The 21462-nt window shown below is 52.0% G+C and overlaps 1 protein-coding gene across 1 annotated transcript in view; it reads left to right on the plus strand.

The window, feature by feature from the left end:
• The first annotated feature begins 3591 nt into the window (after window positions 1-3591).
• The window catches only part of LOC150054231 (collagen alpha-1(XIII) chain-like), a 47512-nt gene continuing 29641 nt past the window's right edge, over window positions 3592-21462 (plus strand). Inside the window, 3 exon segments of the mRNA XM_090345533.1 lie at window positions 3592-4373; window positions 14705-14774; window positions 14777-14817. Of these exon segments, the coding sequence (XP_090201659.1) occupies window positions 4113-4373; window positions 14705-14774; window positions 14777-14817 (372 nt within the window). The 5' untranslated portion in view covers window positions 3592-4112.

A 21462-nucleotide genomic window follows, 5' to 3' on the forward strand; every position in this document is an offset into this window, starting at 1 on the left:
TCTGAAGCAATAAACACCCTAACTCTTCCAAGCCCTTGGGCCTGCTGACAGGGGTCCCAAAGGTGTTCTCACTAGCATATTCTCCATACTTGGCTCCATTCTTAACTTACAGAGTTTTGTTTGGCCCCAGTTAATGGGGGCAGGCCCTAACCTCCACATCTGCAGTCCCTACTCCTCTACCTCAAGCTGCTCTGCAAGACCACAGCCAGTGATGTCCTTGTGGAATAGGGGAACCATATGAGAAGAGGTGAGAGATAGGAGAAAACATCTCCAAATCTTTGGAGTACAGTGCCAGCTAGGAGCCTCGGCTGGCCATGAGGCACCGAAGTGCTTTCCCCAGAGGCATGTCCACTCCCGTTGCCAGGCTGGGGACAAGCGTGTACCGAGAACACCTGTCTTAATGGGCCTTACAGAGACACGTGCCTTGTGTGCATCAGGGCCTCAGCCCTGGTTCTCAGGGATCTGCAGCTTCCCACATCTAGCACAGGAGTAAAATGCGGTTGATGTTCTCAGGACAAAGTCCCAAGCTCTTAATCATGTCCCTTTTCTTTCGCACATTTCAGCAATGTGGAATCACCCAGGCTCTCCAAAGCACCTTGCATTCTCTCACCCCCAAGGTTCTTGCACAGGAGCTCTGTCTCTTAGGGTGGGCACTCCACTCACCTCTCAGCTCTTATATCCCAAGCCTAGTACAGGCTCCTCTTCTTCAATGTGCATGTCCCCACTTTTTCCTGTGTTGTAGTACTTAACTGTGCCAACCTGCCTGGTAGGTACTTTGTGCCCCCCCAACACCGGTTCAGAGTTCAACACCAGAAAGGACTCCACAGAGATCAGTTGAATGAGTGGCCTTTTGAGCTAGGAAGACTTTTATTCTTTCTATCACTCCCTATCACTCCCTTTCTTCCTTGTCCATCTATGTCTTATATGCTTCATAAGAGGAAGTAGAGGAACAGTGCTAGTGAAGTTCAGAGTTGAGAAAAAGAGAGCCAGAACTCAAATCCAGCCCTCCATCCATTCATTTCCCTGCTCACTCATTCCCACCACCATTTCCTAGGCATCAACACAGGCAAATCCCTGAGGGTGCAGAGGTGGGCCCAGGCAACCCTGTTCTCTATAAGCTAGCTCCCAGTCTCAGAGGGGACAGACATAGGACCAGTTAGGACAGAATGAGGCCACATATGCAGACCTGGATGAAAACAGTGGCTCCACCGAGCTAGGCAATTTCTCACTCATGTAAAAGTCTAGGCTCGTTGGGGAACTTGATTCTAGGAAACCACCGGGTCCCTGACCCCTTTTACCTTGTTGCTGGCCGCTGTGGGCGTTGGAGCAAAGCTGGAAACCTGCTTGATGAAGTTTTGGTGTGTCCCTAGCCCCAGCGGCCTCAGGTCAAGTTTTCTAGTTGTGGCTGCTATGTGGGAGGTTGGATGTTTGTCAAGCTGTGGGAGCAGTGTGGAGAAATCTGGGGCAGGACCCTTTCATAACTGAAGTCTGACTTGTCACAAGCTGCCTTCCCTCTCCGCCTCCCCTCCCCATTTCCCCAGCCACCAGCTGACCTGAAAGCTAACTCTGACTTATTTGCATTTTCCTGAGATCTAGATTGCAATTCTCTCACCCCCCCTCCCCATTCCACAACTGGAAAGCCAGAGTGACTAGGTACCCCAGTGCTAATGTGCATAGCATTTATAGACCACCTACTATGTGCCACATACTATGTGAGTACTTTACATGTATCACCTCAGTTACCGCTCCCAAACAGCCAGGTGTTTTCCTTAGACGCACATAAGGAAGCTGAGGTTCAGAGATGGTAAATCTAGGATTGGTACCTGGGTTTTTCTGATTCCAGGACTCTGGGAAAGCTGTGGGTTTGAACACATTTCCAATGCTGTCAGATCAGGCAGCCACTAAAACCTCAATCACAAAAAGGCTACAGATCCAAACTTCTTCAGGCTTGCTGTTTTAGCATTCATCAGGTCCCCTGGTGCCCTGAAAGGGGAAAAAAATCAGTTTGCAGCATAAGGAAGGAATGAAAGGAACTACCTACTGCAATTCTTCTGTTCAGAGGCCTTGGATGCGTTCCTGGCTGGTACCTCTTACTAAGCAACTCTTTGGCACCCCCTTGTGGTCATTAATGCTACCGTGTCCTGTGGATACTCTTGTCAATGCAACAGCCAAGAACCACTACAGCTGAGATTTGAACCCAGAACTCGGGTCCATGGGCCCTTTCTGCAGCATTGCTTTCTCTCCCTGTAGTCCTCCAGGGTAGTTGACTGACCAAGCAATGTTACATTTCTTAAGTCTAAGAGCTATATTACAATTTCAATACCTTCTATTAAATGTGCCATATTTATTAGATGTGTGTCATATATTAAGCTCACTCTGATCCATCAATACACAAAAGGTAAAATTTCCAGTGCCTTATTATTAGAAAATCGAGCCCCATTACCCCTGTCTCTCCCATTTACAGCTACATCTCAAGTGCCAGACTTTTTTCCCTAGCTTGCGCTTCCTGAGTGGCAGGCTTTCTCCAAAAGACTTGATCCCACCCCCTTATTTTCAGGAAGGCCAAGAGGCTTGGGGAGAGAGTCTCTTGGGACACAAATGTTACTTAAAGTGGGGGAAGGTGACCAAGAAGAAACTGCAGATGCAAAATGTCCTCAGGTCAGGTCACCGGCTTTTCTCTGGAATAGAAAATGACCCCAGGAGGGAGCAGGGTTAGATCAGAGGTGTACCGCACAGGGATGGAAGGCAAGTGCAGGTGACTCGCCTGTGCCCGCAGGGATGCTGCAACAGGTCTAAGGGAGGAGAGATGGACAGACTCCATCTCGGATCCGTGCATGCAAGGCCTGGCCTGTCCCCCCAGATATCCAGGAAGAAACTCCGGCAAGAGGGCTGGCAGAAGCCGGCTCTGTTTCTCTTCCTCTGTACCTTGTGAATATTTGATCCTGAAAGAAAGGGGCGCCAGTTCTGCTTTCCCCCCACACAGGGTTATCTTTTCACCCTCCGTTGGCAAAGCCTCAAGACTAGGAGCAGAGAGCCCACGGCTGGGGTGAGAAGTCAGCAGGAGTGCAATGGTGGCAGACTTTCAGATCATTCTGTTCTGGGGGGGCCGAGGGAGGTTCACGAAGGCGCCCTGACCGTCGCTCAGCCGAGCGCCCCGTGGTGGTGCCAAGAGCCGGCTGGCTTTGCCCGCTCATGGGCGCAAGGTGTCATGACTTTGCCAAAGACGAACCGGGCCCTTGGTGTGAATTTGGGGAAAGGGGGAGAAGCGCAGCCCCCACTTTTTACTCCACCCCCCTTCCTGCCTATAAATAACCCCCATGTCAGTTCAAAGAGGATTGAGAGAGCTGGAGAGGGGCTCCCGGGCGGCGAGCTGGGGCCTCTGCCCCCCCACACCACGCCCCCACCCATGGCGAGTTTGCATAAATAAACAAATCCAAGCGCGCCCCCCCCCCCTGCCGCGCCGTCCTCCTCCCACGGGAGGCGGAGGAGGGGTGGGGAGGAGGGAGAGGAGGAGGAGGAGGAGGGAGGGGGCGGGAGAGATTAGTTTGGGAAGTAGCACGAATTGCTCATCCGATCCGAGCAGCCGCAGCGGGTGTGTCAAGTTACACAGGCGCCGGAATCGGCCGGGCGCTGCTCCGCCGCGGCCACGACCCACCTCGGCCCATGGGGCCCTCCACGCGCGCCCCGCCGCCCGGGGACTGAAGCCGGCTGGCCGCGGACACGCGAGACACCCCGAAGGCCCGACTTTGCGACGCCCGCTCCGGGACCCCGCGGACACGCCAAGGGAGAGCCGGGCGGAGAGCGGGCCAGATTTCCCCTGACTTCCCCGGACTTTGGAACGGTCTTCGAAATAACTTTTTTTTTTTCCCGCTTCACTTTCGTGTACCCCGATTACAGCTGACTGTGATTTGGAGGGAGGGCTTTCCCCACCCTCCTCCAGACTCCTGAGATTTTTTTTTTCGGTGCTCTTTGCGGGGAGTAAAGGAAAGGGGGGCGTTTTCCAGCCATCCAAGCCCTCTTTTCCCTCCTCAGTTGGGATCGCACCCTTTGGCGGCGGCTTGCGCCTTTATTTATTCTATTTATTTATTTATTGGTCCTCCCGAAGCGAGGGGATGGTGGCGGAGCGCGCCCGCGGCCCCGGGGAGCCGGGCGCGCCCGGGGCGGCGGCGGCGCGGGCGGAGCGCTGCGCGGGGCTGCCCAGCCCGGGGTCGTGCGGGTTCCTGGCGCTGGCCCTGTGCGCGCTGGCGCTCAGCCTGCTCGCCCACTTTCGGACCGCGGAGCTGCAGGCCCGGGTGCTGCGCCTGGAAGCGGAGCGCGGGGAGCGGCAAATGGAGACGGCTATTTTGGGACGAGTCAACCAACTGCTGGATGAGGTCTGTGGCTCTTTGTTGCTGGCTTTGATCCCTCCCCGCGGCGCCCCCTCGCGCAGCCTCCAGATTCTCTCTACCATCAGCCCCGGTGCCCACGGGCGCCCCCACGCCCCGCGCCGCCCGGCGCGCCCAGGCCTCGCACGGGTAGTCTACGGGAGGTGCGGGAGTCCAAACCCACGCCGGGCCCAAGACCCCGAGCGCCAGGTCCGGCTGCGTGTGACCACTTGGCGACGCTGCCTCCAGCGCTGGGAGCAGGGCGTCCTGGGTGCGCTGGGCAGGTGGAAGAAGGCCACGTGCTCCGAGGTGCGAGCGCGGATGGGCTACGCTTAATGCTCCTTGGTGTGGCTCAAGTGGGGTGAGAGACCCTCGGTGTCCAAGTGGAGGAAAGCAGACCTGGAGTCCTGGGACCAAGGCTGGCGGAGCCTAGCTGGTCTTTCCCCGCTGTCTCATGAGCTTTTATGGCTCCATTGAGAAGAGGGGTGAGAGATGGAGAGCCATCCTAGGTCTCTGGGGACCCGAGAAGGCTGTTCTTACAGGTGTGGGGGGGGGGAGGGATGGTGTCCTGGTCACTGGTGCGCATTGATCCAGGCCTCTAAAACCCATGAATGGGTTCCCTGGCTCTGCAGTCCTAGCCTGCACTTTTAAACTAGGCTTTCTCACACAGGGGCCTCTAGAACAGCCCCCAACATTTTTGTTCTGGGAAAAGGACACTGAGTCCTCTCCCACTCACCACGGTTCCTTGATCCCAGGTACACTAAGAGCTACTAACGGGTCTCTGAGCCATGACGATATTAGAATTCATGAGGAGATGGTGTCCTCCCCAGAAAGAAAGGATGCTCTGACACCCTCCAGGGGAAAGGCTGGGTCTAGAGGGGCACAGGCTGGAGATTTCCTGAATTTGAATAACACAGATGACCAGGGTCCAGGGAGGAAGGACAGGTGGCCAGAGTGGCAGAAATCTGTGAACTGGTCCTGGCCATGGAAGTTGTCCTGGAGAGACTTGGAATAGAGTCTGTTACTTTGCACAAGGAGTATGAAGTTCCCAGCCCTAGGTTCTATTGGGGCCTTCCGTGCTGTGCCACTGGACCAAATACTCTAACCCCTCTGGGCAGGAGAATGACAGCAGCAGCTCCAAAAATTAGAGTCTATTTCCAGTGGTGCTGGGTGCAACAGCTAGTTTAACAGGGAGCTGCCGTTTCCTCTCCAGTGCCATTCCTCTGCCAGGGCAGTTCCCTGGGGGTGGTCTGGGAGGGTGAGAATCACGGGCCAAAGCAGAGAGGTCAGTCCCAGAGCAGATCGCTGGTACTGGTGATGCCCCGTGCCTGCTGCTGTCTGCTCATTCCCACACTTCTCCAGGCTCCAGGGAATCCACAGGGCTGGGTCAGGCTGTTCATAGTCCCCTGGGCCTGGGACAGTCTCTGGGCTCCGCTATAGCATCAAGGAGCTTTTGATGACTGGCTGAGTGTGCAGAAGGCACTGGCTGAGTAGTAGGAGGGCATCAGACACTTTCCCAGGTACCCCCTGACTCCTGGCTGCTACAGGAACAGTGGCTGCTCGGTGTCACCTAAGCTTCCTCACTCTGCGTGCTATCTTCCTTCCGCTGTGTTCTGCCATCATTTCCTGAGAGCCAGTTATGGGTTGGGCATCACAGGAGATACATTTCTACCTAGCCCATTGTAATGGGAAATGAGCAGAGGAAAAAAATAACTCTAAAATAATCTGCATATCTTGCTGGCAGTGGGGTCTGATGGTGGTAGCAGTCGTGGTGGGCTTCCCGAGAAAGTGATTTTTAAGTAAAGATTTGAAGAGTGACTAGGAATTTGCTAGGAGAAATTGGGGAGCCGGGTGAATGTGGGGCATTGCACTGAGGAGCCAGAGGGCAGCTTCTGAAGCTGGAGCCAGAGGGAGGGGTTTGTGTGGGGAACTGAAGGAAGTCCAAGCCCCTGGCTGAAGAAGGATGTGGCTGAAGAGAGATAGACAGCCCACATCAAGAGCACACTTTAGGACAGATCTACATATGGGCAATGGAAGCCATCAAAGAATATTGAGGGGCATACTTATATCCCTAGAGTGAGAGGTACCTGCGGGTAATCCCAGCACTCAGGAGGCTGAGGTAGAAGAATCATGAGTTCTAGACCAACCTAAGCAACTCAGCCAGACCTTGTCTTGGGGTACAAGTTATAAAGATAAAGCTATGAAGCCAGAGATGTGGGCCAAATAGTAGAGTGCTTGCCACTGTACAGAAAAGATCCCAGTTTCCATCTCCACCATTGCAAAAGGGGAGGGATGTTCTCAAGAAGGCAGCTGGGATCTGCCTAGGGGGAGCAAGCCTAGATTCTCATGTGGCCTTATGCACACTGGGCCATCCTGACACACTTCTGGCTTCCCTGTGAAGCCCAGGCCTACCTCCCTTCTGGGATCATGGTGACATCTGTGTGGATGACAGAGGAGGAAGAGATGCTAAGAAGCATTACCACCATTGACCATGGACCAGAGAGTGCTTAGGGAGGGCTTTGGGCTAGGGAAGCCATCCTTAGGGCACATGAACCTGAGTATACCTTGAAGGAAGAAGGAGGCATTGGAAAGGACCAGGATGGGAAGGTGCCACCTGTGCAATGTTCTGAAGGCAGGAATCCTGGCACACAAGCACACTGAGGGCAGAGCTGGTATCTGCACAAGAAGACAGTGCTGGGAGGGAACATTAAGCTAAGAGGACCCTAGTAGGTCAGGGGGTCTGAGGTGGACAAGCCAGAGGTGGATCTGAAGGGCCAGACTGCTGGGTGCATGGATCAGAGCCCAGAGAGGAGGACGGGGGAACTGAAGTGTGGTTTCCAGACTTCAGCTGACTCTCCCTCCCATCAGTGCGTCTCTCCTGCTCTGGGACCCTTAATGAGCTCTCCAGCTGCCTGTTATTTGATTTTCTTGCTGTGAAGAATGAAGCTGGAATGTCCCAAATGTAGAAAATCAGATGACACCTAGGACTGGGCAGTGGGGGTAGAGAGGGAAGAAGGAATAGGGTCAGAAATAGCGGGGTCCATGTTGAAGTCCTGTGGGGAGCCGCAGAGGGCCTCCGAGGGGAATTCAGGGGTGCCAAGCAGACTCCCATCCTTGATGACAACGATGCAGCTATAATGAGAATGTTGCGCTTGCTAATCAGGTCCATCTTCCAGGGGTCAAGGCCACAGGTGGTTCCAGGATTGCTCTCTCAATCCTCACTACTGTCCCAAAAGACTGGCGTGCTTGTTATCCCATTTTACAGATAAGGAGACTGATGTCACTGTTCCTCCCTTCCACCATCTGACATTAATTCTTCTGGACATTGAGCGGCCCCTAGGAAAGGAAGTAGTTGACATTTCTAGGCTAAGATGTTGATGGACTTCTGCCAGATGAACCCCCTATCTCTAGAAAGGAGAGAGGATAGGAACATCTTGCATCTATAAGATGTACACAGGCCCTTTCATGGGATCTGAAGGGAGAGATCAAAGCAGGAACTGCAAACGAGCAGAGGGAGGCAAGAGGCTGCTGGCAGCCAGTGCCTCTGGGCAATCAAAGAACAAGAGCAAACTGTACACCAAGGGACAGAACTGCCCCCTGAGAGGATGGGTCACTGGGCTCCTGTCCCCCGATCCCTGCCTGGAGGCTGCTGTAGCTAGAGTCCACTTGAGCTGGGCTTTTACTCCCTCCCATGGAGGCAACTTGGTCATGACCTCCGGATCGTCTTTTTCTCCTCGGTCTAGCTCCTGAGGTTCCTGGGTTCCTGGAGGCTTAGTGCTGGGGAGGTCCCAGCATGGCTCTGCCCTCTCCAGTCTCCCCTGTGCTGAGATCTGTGTATGGGGAGGAAGGGCTTTGGAGCCCACTCTGGCCCCAGCATCCCAGCCACAGCCCCGGTCCTCAGGCTCACATCCTCCTGCTGGAGAGCTTGCAGCTCTGTGAAGCTGGCAGCATCAGAGCCCCAGACGCTTCTCTATACTTACCATCCAATGTCCCCTGAGCAAGTCAAAGCACCTCAAAATCAGTGTGTCTGAAATGATTGTCCCAAGTCCGGCCTATACACACCCCTTGCTACATCTTCCAGCTACGCTCCCCTGCCCGCCCTCTGCCACACACACACACACACACACACACACACACACCTGTCCTTGCCCTTCATCAATGCCACTTATGCCTGTCTCTCTCCTCACCTGCTCCTGCCCACTCTGTCCCAACCCTCTTATCACCCCTGCAGCAGTCAGGGTGGCTTTTATACAGTCACACGTTCTTCCAGATTAAAACTACATGCTTTGGTAACTGGACATTGCCCTCAGACCAGAGTGGCATTTTATGATCTTTTTGATCTGTGGGGCTTGTGAAAGGCCCACTCTGCCATCCCCTCCAGCCTTTTACTGCACTGTAGCACAGTGCTACCCTGGTGTGGTGGGAGCCTAGATTTTGGAGCCAGGTTGCTGGGTTCAAATCTAGCTCTGTTAATTACTAGTTGTGGGACCTTGAGGAAGTTGTATGACCTGTTTCTGTGACCTCTCTGTCCCTCAGGTACTATTTAAAATAAGAGTGATGGTAATGAAAATATCTCATGCTATAAGAGTTGTGGGCAGAATTTCAAAAGTTAAAACAGAGCCTTTTAAGGGCCTGGTACTTGGGTTATAGATATTTTAACTTGGAAAGAGCCAAGCTCCATCTGTCACAGATATGGAACAGAGAGCAGAGACTACGGTCCTGGCTTTCTGGGTTCAAATCCTGCTTCTGGCTTTCCTGGATGGGTGCCATCTTGCAAGTTACTCCTTTCTTGCTTTGTGAAACAGGTTGCTCTGAGTGCTGAATGAACAGCTGTATGCAAGATGATTACCTGATTCCTAAGAAGGGCATTGGGATGCCAGCTTGGAGACATTCTCCTGTGCTCAGGCCCTCACCTGGTAGCTTGCCCTGCATCCTCAGTTCAGCTATCACTTCCCCCATGATGAGCCAAACGAGTAGTCTGTGCCCATGCTTGGCTCTCAGCCACAGTCCTGCCACCAGTGTCCACTTTACACTGGCATTGCTATGTGCTATGTACACTAGATTGCTATGTGCTACTCCCTAGAGTCTGAGCCAGCAAGGACAGCCTCCTGTCTCCTTCTCTTAGACACCTGTGTCCAGTGCTCTGCACTCTAGGCATGCAGCAGGTACTCCAGCCAGGGAAAGAACGAAAGGACAGAATCACCTTCCATGGGGAACTCTTGCCCTCCACACTCTCATCCAGACCCTGTCTCATCCAGCAGCAGATGCAGACATTTGCTCCATTGTCTGCAATCTCAAAGCTCCAGGGCCCAGAAAGAAGCAGGCTCTGGAGCAGCAGAGTCTCCGTCAAGCCAAGGCTGGGGTTCCCACAGAGCCAGGAGTCTCCTTTCTATGCCCTTTTTGAACTGTAGAGCTTGGGCCACGTCTGTGCCACGTCTGTCCAAGGTTCTGAAGAAGCAGGGAGGCCGAGGCAGCACACAGTATCCAGAGCACCCTCAGGCCTCTATTTCATGGCCCTGGGAGTCTGTGATCGGGTGCCAAGTCTATTGCACAAAGACAGCTGAAGAAGGGGCGGGAAGACTGAGCCCTGGGCCTTCCAGGCTTCTCTCCCAGCCCCCAGTGTTCAGGCCCCCAAGCAACCTAGAGTCCAGTCTGGGTGGGTGGGGATTGAATGTCTGAGTTTCCTCCGGTTTGATTTCACCCTACTGAGTTGTCTGTGCCCTGTGGCGGGTGTATCGGGTGGCAGCTTCTTGGTATGTTGCTTTAAAAAATACCTTCTGTGGGCCCAGCCCTCTTGGGTGGTCCCTAGGTTTGGCCAGCAGTACTGAGTAGCATGGTTTTGCCCCTGAGCTTTCTTTCCTTAACAGAAGACCCTCTCCTTATCTGAACCCAGCCAACTTCTGCCCAGATCCAACCAAAGCTCCAATTGTCCTGGTACCAAGCCTGGAGGGTAGACCTGAATGTGAGTGGCTCTGGTTCTCATGTGGACCAGAGACTCTGATCCCAGGCTCTGCCTCCCACAGTTGGCCTGGTTTCCAGCCTAGAAACACATACACCGAGAAGGGGGCTCTGGACGAAGGCATCAAGCTGAAAGGTCAGGCATGTGTGCAGGGCGCAGGCTCAGACATCTGCTGTGATGTGGTCAGGTCTATGGCCACCCCCTCTTCTTGCAGCTTCTAGCCCTTGTGGGTGTAATGCCTGGCTTCAGCTGGGTCCTCACTTGCCCTTCTATACTGGGGAAATAGTGAGGGACTAGGGTTCTCAGGAGTGTGTGGGGAGCAGGGTAGAAAATACAGGGCACTCACCCCCTTCTCTATGCTGGTGTGCCCAATGTCTCCAGGGAGCCTGGTCTGCGTCTCAGTGGCAGCTCAGGAACAGCAGTGGCCTTTGCCACACCCCAGGGAACACCACAGAAGCCAAGCAGGTGTTCATTCTTGCTCATGGCTGGAGTCTCTGCTTAAGTCTCTTCATTTAGTCTCCGACCTTCTTGCGTGGTCTAGGAAATGTTATTCCATTCATGTGGGTAAGAGGCATCCTGCCTCTTGCTTCACACAAAGCGAGGATGTTGCAATGAGACCACAAGGCTGAAGCCCTACCATGTTAGCTCAAGCTTCTGTAGCAGATACACACCTCCTCAGCTTGAGGGCAGGGGCCATCTGTACCAACACTCAATTCAGCCCCAAGGGCAGCTGAGTTCTAGTAAGGATCGTACCAAAAATTAATAGCCAGGCACTTGGGATCATAGGTGTAATCCTAGCTACTCAGGAGGCAGAGATTAGGTGGATCACAGTTTCAGACCAGCCTGGGCTAAAAGGTTGTGAGACCCGCCCCCCCACCCCATCTCAGCCAGTAAGAGCTGAGCATGACAATATGAAATTGTCATTCAAGTTATGCAAGAAAGTATAACTAGAAGGATTAAGATCCAGGCTGGCCCTGGGCAAAAATTGAGACCCTATCTCAAAAAATTCAGCGGAGCATAAAGGACAGAAGGCCATAGCTTGGGTGGTAGAGCATCTGCCTAACAATGATGAAGATCTGAATTCAAACTTGTGTGTTATCAAAAAATTAAATAATAATGCGTAGTATGATTGATCATTTCCCTAATACCCTTAGCACAGTGCCTAGTCTAGTGTGAGCTGTAGAGGTGGGCAGGGGGCACAACCCTAGGCTCCCCTGGAGGACAGGTGCCAGGCTCACCTGTGCTCTCCTTCTGAGCTCACAAGACTTGGACTCAGTCCATGGATAGTCGAGGCATAAAAGGGCAGCTGAGCTCCTTTAAGAGCTCTGAAGTTGGGACGAGGCGAGAGAGTGGCCCCTAAATCCTAGGACAGGCTGAATTCTCCGGTGGGGGTGGGGGCGGGCCGCGGGAGTGGCCACCACTGGCATTTTCTCTTTGATACTGATACAGGCATTTTAAGCTGCAAACCCATCAGGGGTGATGTGTCAGTCCTGGCCATTCCAGGAGGCCCTGGCTGCCAGCAGGGATCAGGAAATCTTCTCTGCTTAGTCTGGTGGGGTCCATCCTAGGACCACAAAAGGTCCCCCACCCACCAGCTCAGCCTCAGGGGTTGAGTTGTTAGCTGGAGCAGGTGATGTTGACACTGACGTCTCTTGCTTTGTAAACAGCAAAGCACCTACCATATAGCAGACCCTGTCCTAAGCAGGGGTGTGTAGCAGTGAATAAGACAGCATAGGATCTGGCTCCTTGTGGAACTTCCCTTCAGATGATCTAGGGAGGCAGCAAACAAGATAAACAAGAAAAAACAAGAACTGAGATGGAGAGGGGACGGGAAGTCTGGAGTTTGGGGACAAGAAACAAGGATGCCTCTCTCAGGAGACAATTAGGAAAAGAACAACCCAGACAGAGAGGCTGTGAGTGTGGGTTGACACAAGGGTGAGTGGTTGGCGTGGCTGCAGTGAGTGAGGATGGCAGCAGGATAGAGCAGAAGAGGATGGGAGTGTGCGCTGGAAGGTGTGGGAGTCACTGGGCCAGTGTTTGATTTTGTGCCAGTACTAAGACTTGAACTCAGAGTTTCAGGCTCTTGTTTAGTTTTATTGGTCAAGATGGACACTCTACTGCTTGGGCCATACCTCTTCAGCTGTGTGTGTGTGTGTGTATGAATAATTAGCCTCATGGGACTTTTCTGCTCAGGTTGGCTTGGAACCCCAATCCTCATATCACAGCCGCCTGAGTAGCTAAGATGACAGACGTGAGCCATGGGTTCCAGAAATTCAGGTTTTGAGTAACTGGAAGGTGCAGTTATGTCACCTGAGATGAAGTTGATGATGGGCAGTCAGGGTCATGGGACAGAAATTCAGATGGGCACACAACTGCTATCTGGACTAAAGCTGCATAGTGAGCTCCAGGCTGGAGAGCAAAGGTGGAGATAGCTTAGAAACCATAGGACCTGGTGAAATTGCCACATGGGCCCCAGCTGGGTCTAGAGGGGAATGCAGAGGCTTGTGACACAACATTTTAGCATCAAAAGACACCAATAGGGAACAGCCAGGGCCGTGGGAGATGGAGGAAGAGCGTGGGGTGTCCTGGGAGCCAAGCATGCAATGTTCATGGAGAAGGAGAAGACAGCAAAGAATGCTGCAAGCCAAGGAGGACAGGGACTGACTACCAGACTTAATAACAGGGCGCTGGTCACTGGAGGAGAGCCCTCTATGGGGTAGGAGGAGAGGGAAGGGGAAAAGAAAGGAGGGGAGAAGACGGCAGGGAAGGGAAGGAAGGGAGAGAAGAGGAGGAGAAAGGAGATGAGAGGAAGGGAGAGGAGAAAAGGGAAAGGGGAGATGAAGGGATTGAAGGAGAGGGGAGGGGAGGATAAAAAGTAAGGGAAAAGGAAGTGAGAAGCAAAGGAGAGGAGAGGAGAAGAAAGGAGATGAGAAGGGAGGGGAGGGGAGGAGAGGAGCTAGGGAGAAGGCTTGCATCCAGGAAGTTTGTCCAGGAAAAGCCCCACCCTCAGAGAGAAGCTATTTTCTTTCTCTTGAGGGGAGGACTGGCACATTTGCCCAGTGATTGCAGCAGGATGGGCAAACCACAGCTCAGCCCTTTGGAGCCTGTTTTACAAACCTCCTTTTATGGGACTGTGGCCACACTGATTTGTCTCTGAATCATCCGTGTCTGCCTTCACCTACCACAGAATAGTTGTGCAGTTGTAGCAGGAGCTGTGGAGCACACCGGGCCTAAAACACTTACCAGGAACCTGTAAGGGAAAACGGGAAAAGCGTGTGGTGACCCTGAAGGAGGAAACTGATCAAGCAGGAGGACTGAGGACTTGCTGTTGTGACAGCTCTAAATTCGTTTCTAAAGCCTGCAATCCACTCAAAAATAACTTTTTAACCATCTCTCAAAATTAAATGAAACACACTAAAGGTCAGTTGTAACTACGAGCCTTTGACTGCTTCACCTGAGTCCGGGAATGTGGGATCCATCCAGGTGCATCCTCTTCTTCCCGTGGCCTAGGTTGTCAGTCATCTCCTCTGGGTCCTCATCTGTACCACAGTTCAATAGCTGCCATTGTTCTGAGGCCTTCTAGGTGTCAGTCTCATCTTTTGTGTATATCAGCCTTGCTGGCTCTCTCAAGGTCATAACCACGATCAGCCAGGGTCTGAGCACCACGGGTGAAGCTGGGGGGAGCTGGCTCGGAAGTACCCTGTCAACCCTGTGCTAGTGGGCCACTTTTAAGCACACATCACCATGAAAGCACCATATGTAAGGCCCGCAGCCACACAGACATGCACACGCACGGCCCCCAGGTATGGCCACACAGCATGAACCTGCCCACCTGCCAAGCAGAAGGCTACATCCTTGTTCCAGGAGCCACCATCCAAGAAGGAAAACAATTAGCAGATTGCTGAGCCAAGTATGTGGTTGTGTGCCTGAGTGTGGGGTGCAGAAATGCGGTCACTGGTTTACAGGGCACCATGCTTTCTTTTTCTTTGTTTTTTAATTGTGTTTTATTGTTGGGGTAATGAATAGAGGGTTAGAGTTACATTCATCAGGTAGTGGGTGCATTACTTCTCTAACACTGATACTCCTCATGTTTTTGCCCCCCTTTCTCTCCCCCCACCCACGCTTTCTTTAAGAGCACCTCAAAAACATCACACACTGAAACTAACACTATAGGCCTGCTCTGCTTCTTATTATCCGGACGCCTGGTGGCCAACGGAGGGCCATTAACTGCAAGTCTTTGATCCAGGAGCTGTCCCCGCCAACCCCCCATGTGGCCCCTTCCCCTCTCCCCTGCTTCTCCACCAGCCCACACATGCTTTCGAGTGGATCTCAGTGTTTACCAGCTCCCTGATAGTGACTGGTTTTGTCTGTCTCTGTGCAGAAATGGAAGCTCCACTCGCGCAGACGCCGGGAAGCCCCAAAGATGTCTCCAGGATGTGACTGCCCACCAGGTAAGGAGGCCACAGTTGGATGAGGTTGACATTTGTAGGACAGGTACCGTGCACCAGAGGCCCTTGCCTGTTATATCTATACCCTACCGGGGACCCACTTCTCACTTGAAAGATGAGAATAACTATCTGTAGGGGCTACTTTCCAACACTCACACTGATGGGCCCATGCCTCCAGTCATCTGTCGTCCATCCATTCATCTATCCATCCATCCCCACCCATATCCAGCCATCCAGCCATCGCAAAGTCATTCAAGCATGTGTTCATCCATCCACTCCTTTACAAACCTTTCCTTGGGCCTGGCACTCTTTAAATCAGGTAATAGTGAAACCAGATAACTGGATGGATGTGGCTATGGTTTGAAAATCACAGCATGTTATATCCCACAAGAGTGGGGACCCAACTCACTGAGCTTACTATTGCACCCCACAGCCCCTGGCACATGTACAAAAATGTTATCTAAATGAATGAATGCTACTAAGATTTATCCACTCTAGTTAGCTAGATGCCTTAGGGTAATACCTGCTGGTCGTGTGGGCTACCTGCGCACATACACATGCCCTCACACAAGGGATAAAGCCATAGTTGACGATTTCCAAGTGATACCCTGTATCAAATAAATCCAGTCTAACATAGATTCAAATTCTGCTTTTGCCATTTCCTAGGCTTATCAGGGCAGATCCCTGAGTGGGCACGTCTGTAGTGCCCACTGTTTCATGCTCTGCTCCACAACTGTGCCTTTTCGTGTCTGCTCTGTTCTGGGTTCAAGTCTACAGCTAACATCATTGGTTCTGATGGCTCAGGACTTCCTGGTTTCTCTGGTTATTAAAAGCTGTGAGAATGGCAAGCTTTCTTGTCCACTTACTTGTTGTAGTGTTACCTTGGTAACAAGGTGTTGAGAGAAAAGGGCCTCCGATGTAGGGAGGGAGGAGTAGGGAGTAAAGCACTAACAAAGGGTTGAGGAGACAGGTAATATGCATGCTTACCTAATTGCAAAGAGTTTTGCCCCTCCCAGGGTCGCAGAATACAGGAGACTCAGAAGGTGGCCTCTTGATACCCACTGTGGGTGAATGGTCTTAGAATGACATTCAGTGGACTGGTTGGCAGGTCTTCCTCCATCCACAGGAGCTAAGGGCCCCTGGAAACTTCACACAGGTTCCCCAAGCCAGGAAAGAGGGGCTGACAGATGTTATGCATATGGGAAGGGGAGGGCTTCTTCCGAGGGATGTGAGCTGGCTGGGGTGGGAGGTGCAGTTCAGTCACCCTGGCCCTTGTGACATGCAGTTGTGAAGAGTGTCAGCTGGCCTTGTCAGATGTGGGTCATCCAGGTTAATTAAACGGGTGTCCAGAAGCCCTGGGAAGCTCCCCCTACACCCTGACTTCTCTATGCGCCCAGGGGATTGGACCCTGATGTCTGGGAAAACTTTCTGCCAGATTAATGAGACGCCAAGATTAATGAGACTAGATAGAGACCAGAGTAAGGTGACAGAATGTTTCTATGCATCTGGGTTCCAGGGGCTGCCCAATTTTCAAATCATGTCTGATGTCCCCATAACTCTGGGCAATTCCAGCTGGCTTTTGCTCCCAGGATAGAACGCTGTTTCAGGACAGGAGCTCTGGAGCCATGAAGGTGTTCCGCCTCTGATATCTATGAACTGCGTGACCATGAAAGTTTCTCAACCTATTATAGTTGGCTGCCTTGTCAACAGGTTGAGGTTCAGAGTTGTGACCCCAGATGACTTAGATTATAGGTACTGTGCCTCACCTGTATTGGATGCTATTATTACAAGTATTTCCTTAATTGCCTCTGGGACGTCAAAGTTGCACAGAATTCCTTTCTTCAGACCCCGCCTTCTGGTGTTCAGGACAATGTGGCTACATGTTCAGAGCCAGTCACAGGCTTTTCCTTCTTCCCCGTTCTGAATGGAGAAAGAACCACAGCTGGCTGGTGGCCCGTGGATATCCTGGCTACCTACCATCACAGTGGGCACCTGGCCAATCAGGCTCAGCTTTGTGCTTCAGAACGTCTGGCTCCCAAGAGGCGGAGCTGGAGAAGGAGGACTTGAAGAGAGGCCACATAAGGACTCAGGGGCCTTGGATGGTGAGGAAGGCAGAGGGTGGTGGAGCTCAAGGACATGTGTGGAGAGAAGCAGGGCCTCGAGGAAGGCCTCTCCGTGGGGAGGAGTGGAAGTGGGGCTGAAACGTATGGATGGGCACAGGAGGAGAGAAAGCAGGACAGAGACTCTGGAAACCAAGTATTTCCCAGCCGGCAGTTTGACCCAACAGATAGGTCAGAACCACAGAAAGACCCCAAATGAGACAGAATCAGAGAGAGACTCCTGGGTAGTTGGAAAGCTGGGCCATGGAGTAGAAAGGCCACAAGGAAGGCATCTCACACCATGGGACCTAAGAGCAAAATGTCTCTTCTAGGGTAGACTGAGCCGGGCCCACTGCAGCTTGGACCTGCTTCCCTCTGGCTAACCTGAAATATCTCACCCTGTAGCAAAGGAACTTTTGTGATACAAAACTGACCCATTGTCTCTAAGAGCCATTTTTGTCACAGGCCACCCATGAGCAATTACTGTGTGTTCTATGTTGCTGGCTGGCCTCTCTGAAAGCACTGGAAACAGGTAGGGGAGCTCTGGCATCCCAAAGTCCTCAAATGTATCTGTAAAGCACCCCAGCCAGAACATTCCTGATGACACTCTTAGGGTCAAAGTTCACAAACCACTCTATGGTTCTTGCAAGACTCGGCTACTGCAAAGTGCTGCATACAAATGCTAAGTGGCATTCACTATTGTCTTGCCAACACTGTTGTCCAGATAGATAGTAGTTGCTCAATGAATGTGACTTCATTAATCATTCCTGATGTTTGGATTCTTTCTGGAAGCCTCCATCTGTCATCTGATTGGCTTTAGGTGCTTTGTGCCCCTTCTCCCAAAGTCCCAGTGCTAGGGTCATCACCATTGGAACACAATAAATAAACACATATTCCCCACCCACTGTGACCTTCAGAATTACAACCCATGGCCTCAAACCCACGCTTGTCCCTTTTCCTTTGTGGCCAAGCAAAACTGAGGACAGAGTTCTGTGGTGGGTGTGCTCTTCCTTGTGGTTGTCCTGAGCCCCTGAGTGGCATCCAGAGGGCTGGGGACACATAGTCAGAGGCCGAAAACCTGCCTCCTTCCCTTCCTACACAGACCTCACCAGCATCCTCCTGGGATCCTCCCTGTCCCGAAATAGCCCTGTGCTGGCTGAGCACTGGCTACAGCCTACTGCCTGGCTTCCCACATTGTTCACCAGGGTAGGGATGGGCTTGTAGGACTGGGACAGGATGCCAAACGTCAAGCCTCAGTGAGGGGCCAGAGGAATAGGTGTGGGCCCTTTGTAAAGTCTGATGGGGAACCATATATATATATATATATATATATATATATTCACACAATACACACACACACAGACACACACACACAGACACACACACACACACACACACACACACACACACACACATACACACACACCCTGTGGGACTTCCTAGGCCACTTGAGGGTGAATAAAAAACTTAGGGAAATTAGCCCATTCTCTGTCCCTGTTCTTAATAACAAATGATGAGAGGGACAATATAGATTCCAGCTGAAAGGAAGTAGCTCCTTCAGGCTGGTCTTGCTGGAGCTGGGTGGGGATGGCCTAGGACCAGGGTCAGGCTGAGGCTGTCACACTGGGAGAGAAGCAGAGCCAGCCTCACTGGATGTGTTTGCATGAAGAGGAGAGGCCAGACACTGACCACCAGGCTGAAGGGCTTGAGCTGCCCTGTGCAAAGAGCAAGGATCTCATTGGCATCTGGGTGAATAATGGGTAGAAGGGAGGGCATTGTTTTAGCAGGCTAATGGGAGACACTGTGACTATCCTGTAGTTTAGAAATGCTGGCAAGGGGTGCTACACATGTTTCATTGAAGGGGGAACCTGGTGATCACCTTAGGGAGCCAGGAAGTAATCCCTGAATATAGAGATTCTCTTACTAAGCAGGCTAAGGGAGCATGGCCCAGGACTGGGAGGTGTCTCTGCCATCTTCATCTTCCTGGGCTTCAGACAGCTGCAGGATGTGAAAGGCAAAGGGACTAAGGGAAGTTGAACTTGAGAAATAAGGAATGACCAAAACTTAGCTACATTGCTTAACAAGTCCACAGGAAACCAGATGGAATTTTTTTGTAGGGGGATGGCTGGGTGGCCAAATGCCTGGGAAGTACTTTAGTACCATGAGAGATGGAGGAACAGATACTGGACACATCCAACAGTCAGCACACAAGCTTTCCAAGGACATGTCAAGGACAAAAGGATTGAGGAATAAGAATCAGGTAGGTGTGCTCCAAGACGACAAGCAGTTTAACGAACTTGGAGCTCAGAGTGGTGATACAAAATAGTGGACAGGGAAGAGGGTGAAAGAGTGTCAAGACTTTAAAGAGCCAGGCTCTCTCTGTTTGAATGGTGTTCCTACTGAGCGTGATTAGTAATGGCGTCTTGTGTCAGCTTCTGAGGCTGTATCCAGGCTTGGTAAAAAACGTGGAGATCACTTAGTGACGTCTGCCATTGCCTGTGCCCTGGCTGTGTTCACCTCACAGAACACGGTGACATAGGGCAGGTTTGGGAAATAGATATTCCAGAGCAACAATAACAGTGATATGGAGGATGCCTTCCTTGGGAGGGAAAACATCCCCTTCCATCAACAAAACCTATCACGCTGTAAGCTAGACTCTGTCTTCTCCTATTTGTGTTCTGGTGTGTCATAGCCTCTCTAGCTTGGTTTTCTTCCCTAGATGGTGGGAGCTGTCGCCTGCACATCCCAAACCCTTTCCTTTGGCTATCCTTGCCCTGTTTTTCCTGGCACTAGAGTTTGCCCCCAATAGCCTCATGACATTTACAAGGGCAGAGCCTGTGGCCAGGGCTTTGCTCTCCGCTGGACTCCTGTCACTTCCCTTGTGCAAGCCCATAGCCACGCACTCTTTCTCTTTGTGGTCCTCAGTTCAGACTCGCCTAACCCAGAAAAGGGAGGATCCCGTGTCCCATTAACAAAAAGGATGGTAGAGCTGATGTATATTTCAGGAAGAACACTTGAATTAACGAAATATTGCCTACAGGCAGCTCAGAAGCCCGGAGTCACTTGAAGGGTTATAGGTTACTTTTGAGTTCTCCTTAGAGGATTTTTTTTGGCCAGTCCTGGGGCTTGAACTCAGAGCCTGGGCACTGTCCTTGAGCTTTCTCAAGGCTAGCGCTTTACCACTTGAGCCACAGCACTTTTCTATGTACATGGCACTGAAGAATCAAACTAGCTTTTTCTGTGTATCTAATACTGAGGAATCAAACCCAGGGCTTCATGCATGCTCGGCAAACACTCTGCCACTAGCCCAGGCTCTTGGCCCCTGAAGGATTTTTTAAAGCAGTATCTCCAGTACTATTGTCGCTGATGTGAAAATTCTCATCTGTTCTGCTAACATCGCCAAGAGTACGCTTTTGCCTGCGATGACAGGCTCATCCCTCTTCGCCCCTATTCCTCTTCCTGTCTCTTCTTCTCCTGACCATGCAGTCCTGAGCAAGACCTATCTGATCTCCTGGCAGCTGGACTCAATACCACAGCAGCACTGGCAGTGTCTCCCTCACCCTTGCCTATTGTTGGATCTTGTCATTTCCTCTCTATTCTATTCGAATCCCAGTGACAGGACTACTATTTCTCCCTAGCCTCATCTGTGACCTGCTGCCTTCTGCGTCTCCTCTCTCTTCCTGCTGCTCCCACACCTTGGTTCTTCCTTTCTACCTATTGAATTCTTAATCTTCTCAGACTTGCTACATCATTCATCCCTGCAGGTCCCTCCATCCATGCTCTCTGTCTTCGGCCTTGTCCCTTAGTTCTGCTATTTGGTGCAGTGCTAACAGAGTACCTGGTAGATGCTCATTATATAAACCAAGCAAAAGCGCCTACCAGGACAGGCAACTCACCTCAAGTAAGAAGTACGAACAGACCCAGATGCGCCAGCAGAGCCCTCCTGCCTACAGACCTTGGCATACCACCTGCCTGTCTTACAGTTCACCCATCCTCACAGTGGATACTGAGCCAAATTCTGTCCCCTGTATCTGCCCTTTCCAACATTCCCCCTATCTGCCCACACCTAAGGTGGGTCCTAGATACTACATTTTCTCCTGTCCCAACACTTACTAGTTCCATGGGTTCTTCTCTCAATCCCTTCTCCCTCTCTCACAAGATCCCCCTCTACCTTCTCCCCCACCCCCTCTCAGCACCGAAGCCAAAAATGGGATTTTAACCCAGCACTTGAGTGCTTTGCTTCAGCCTTAGGCTAAAGGCCACCTGTCCAGTCCCTGGCCATTAATCTTTCTGAAGTCTTAGCTGGCTCCCTGGGGACACCAGTGGTCCCCTGATCACATTGGGAGGGAGGGGGTACCAAGGCTGTGGGTAAGGGCAGCCTTCGCCAAGGGAAATGGGGTGGTGATGGTGGTGGTGGTGGTGGTACCATGCTTTAGCCATCAACTAACTAGTCATCCATAAAGTTCAGACAGTAGCTCTAAAGAGGGTGCTCCCTTGCCCCTCCTAGCCCCTTCTCCACACTGCTGTCTCTAGAAAGGAGGTTCAGCCCCACCCATGCTCTAGTGCCATGGCAACCCACATTTGCTGGGAGG

The sequence above is a fragment of the Megascapheus bottae genome, chromosome 15, assembly GCF_031878675.1.
Source record: "Megascapheus bottae isolate mThoBot1 chromosome 15, mThoBot2.hap1, whole genome shotgun sequence".
NCBI lineage: Eukaryota > Metazoa > Chordata > Mammalia > Rodentia > Geomyidae > Megascapheus > Megascapheus bottae.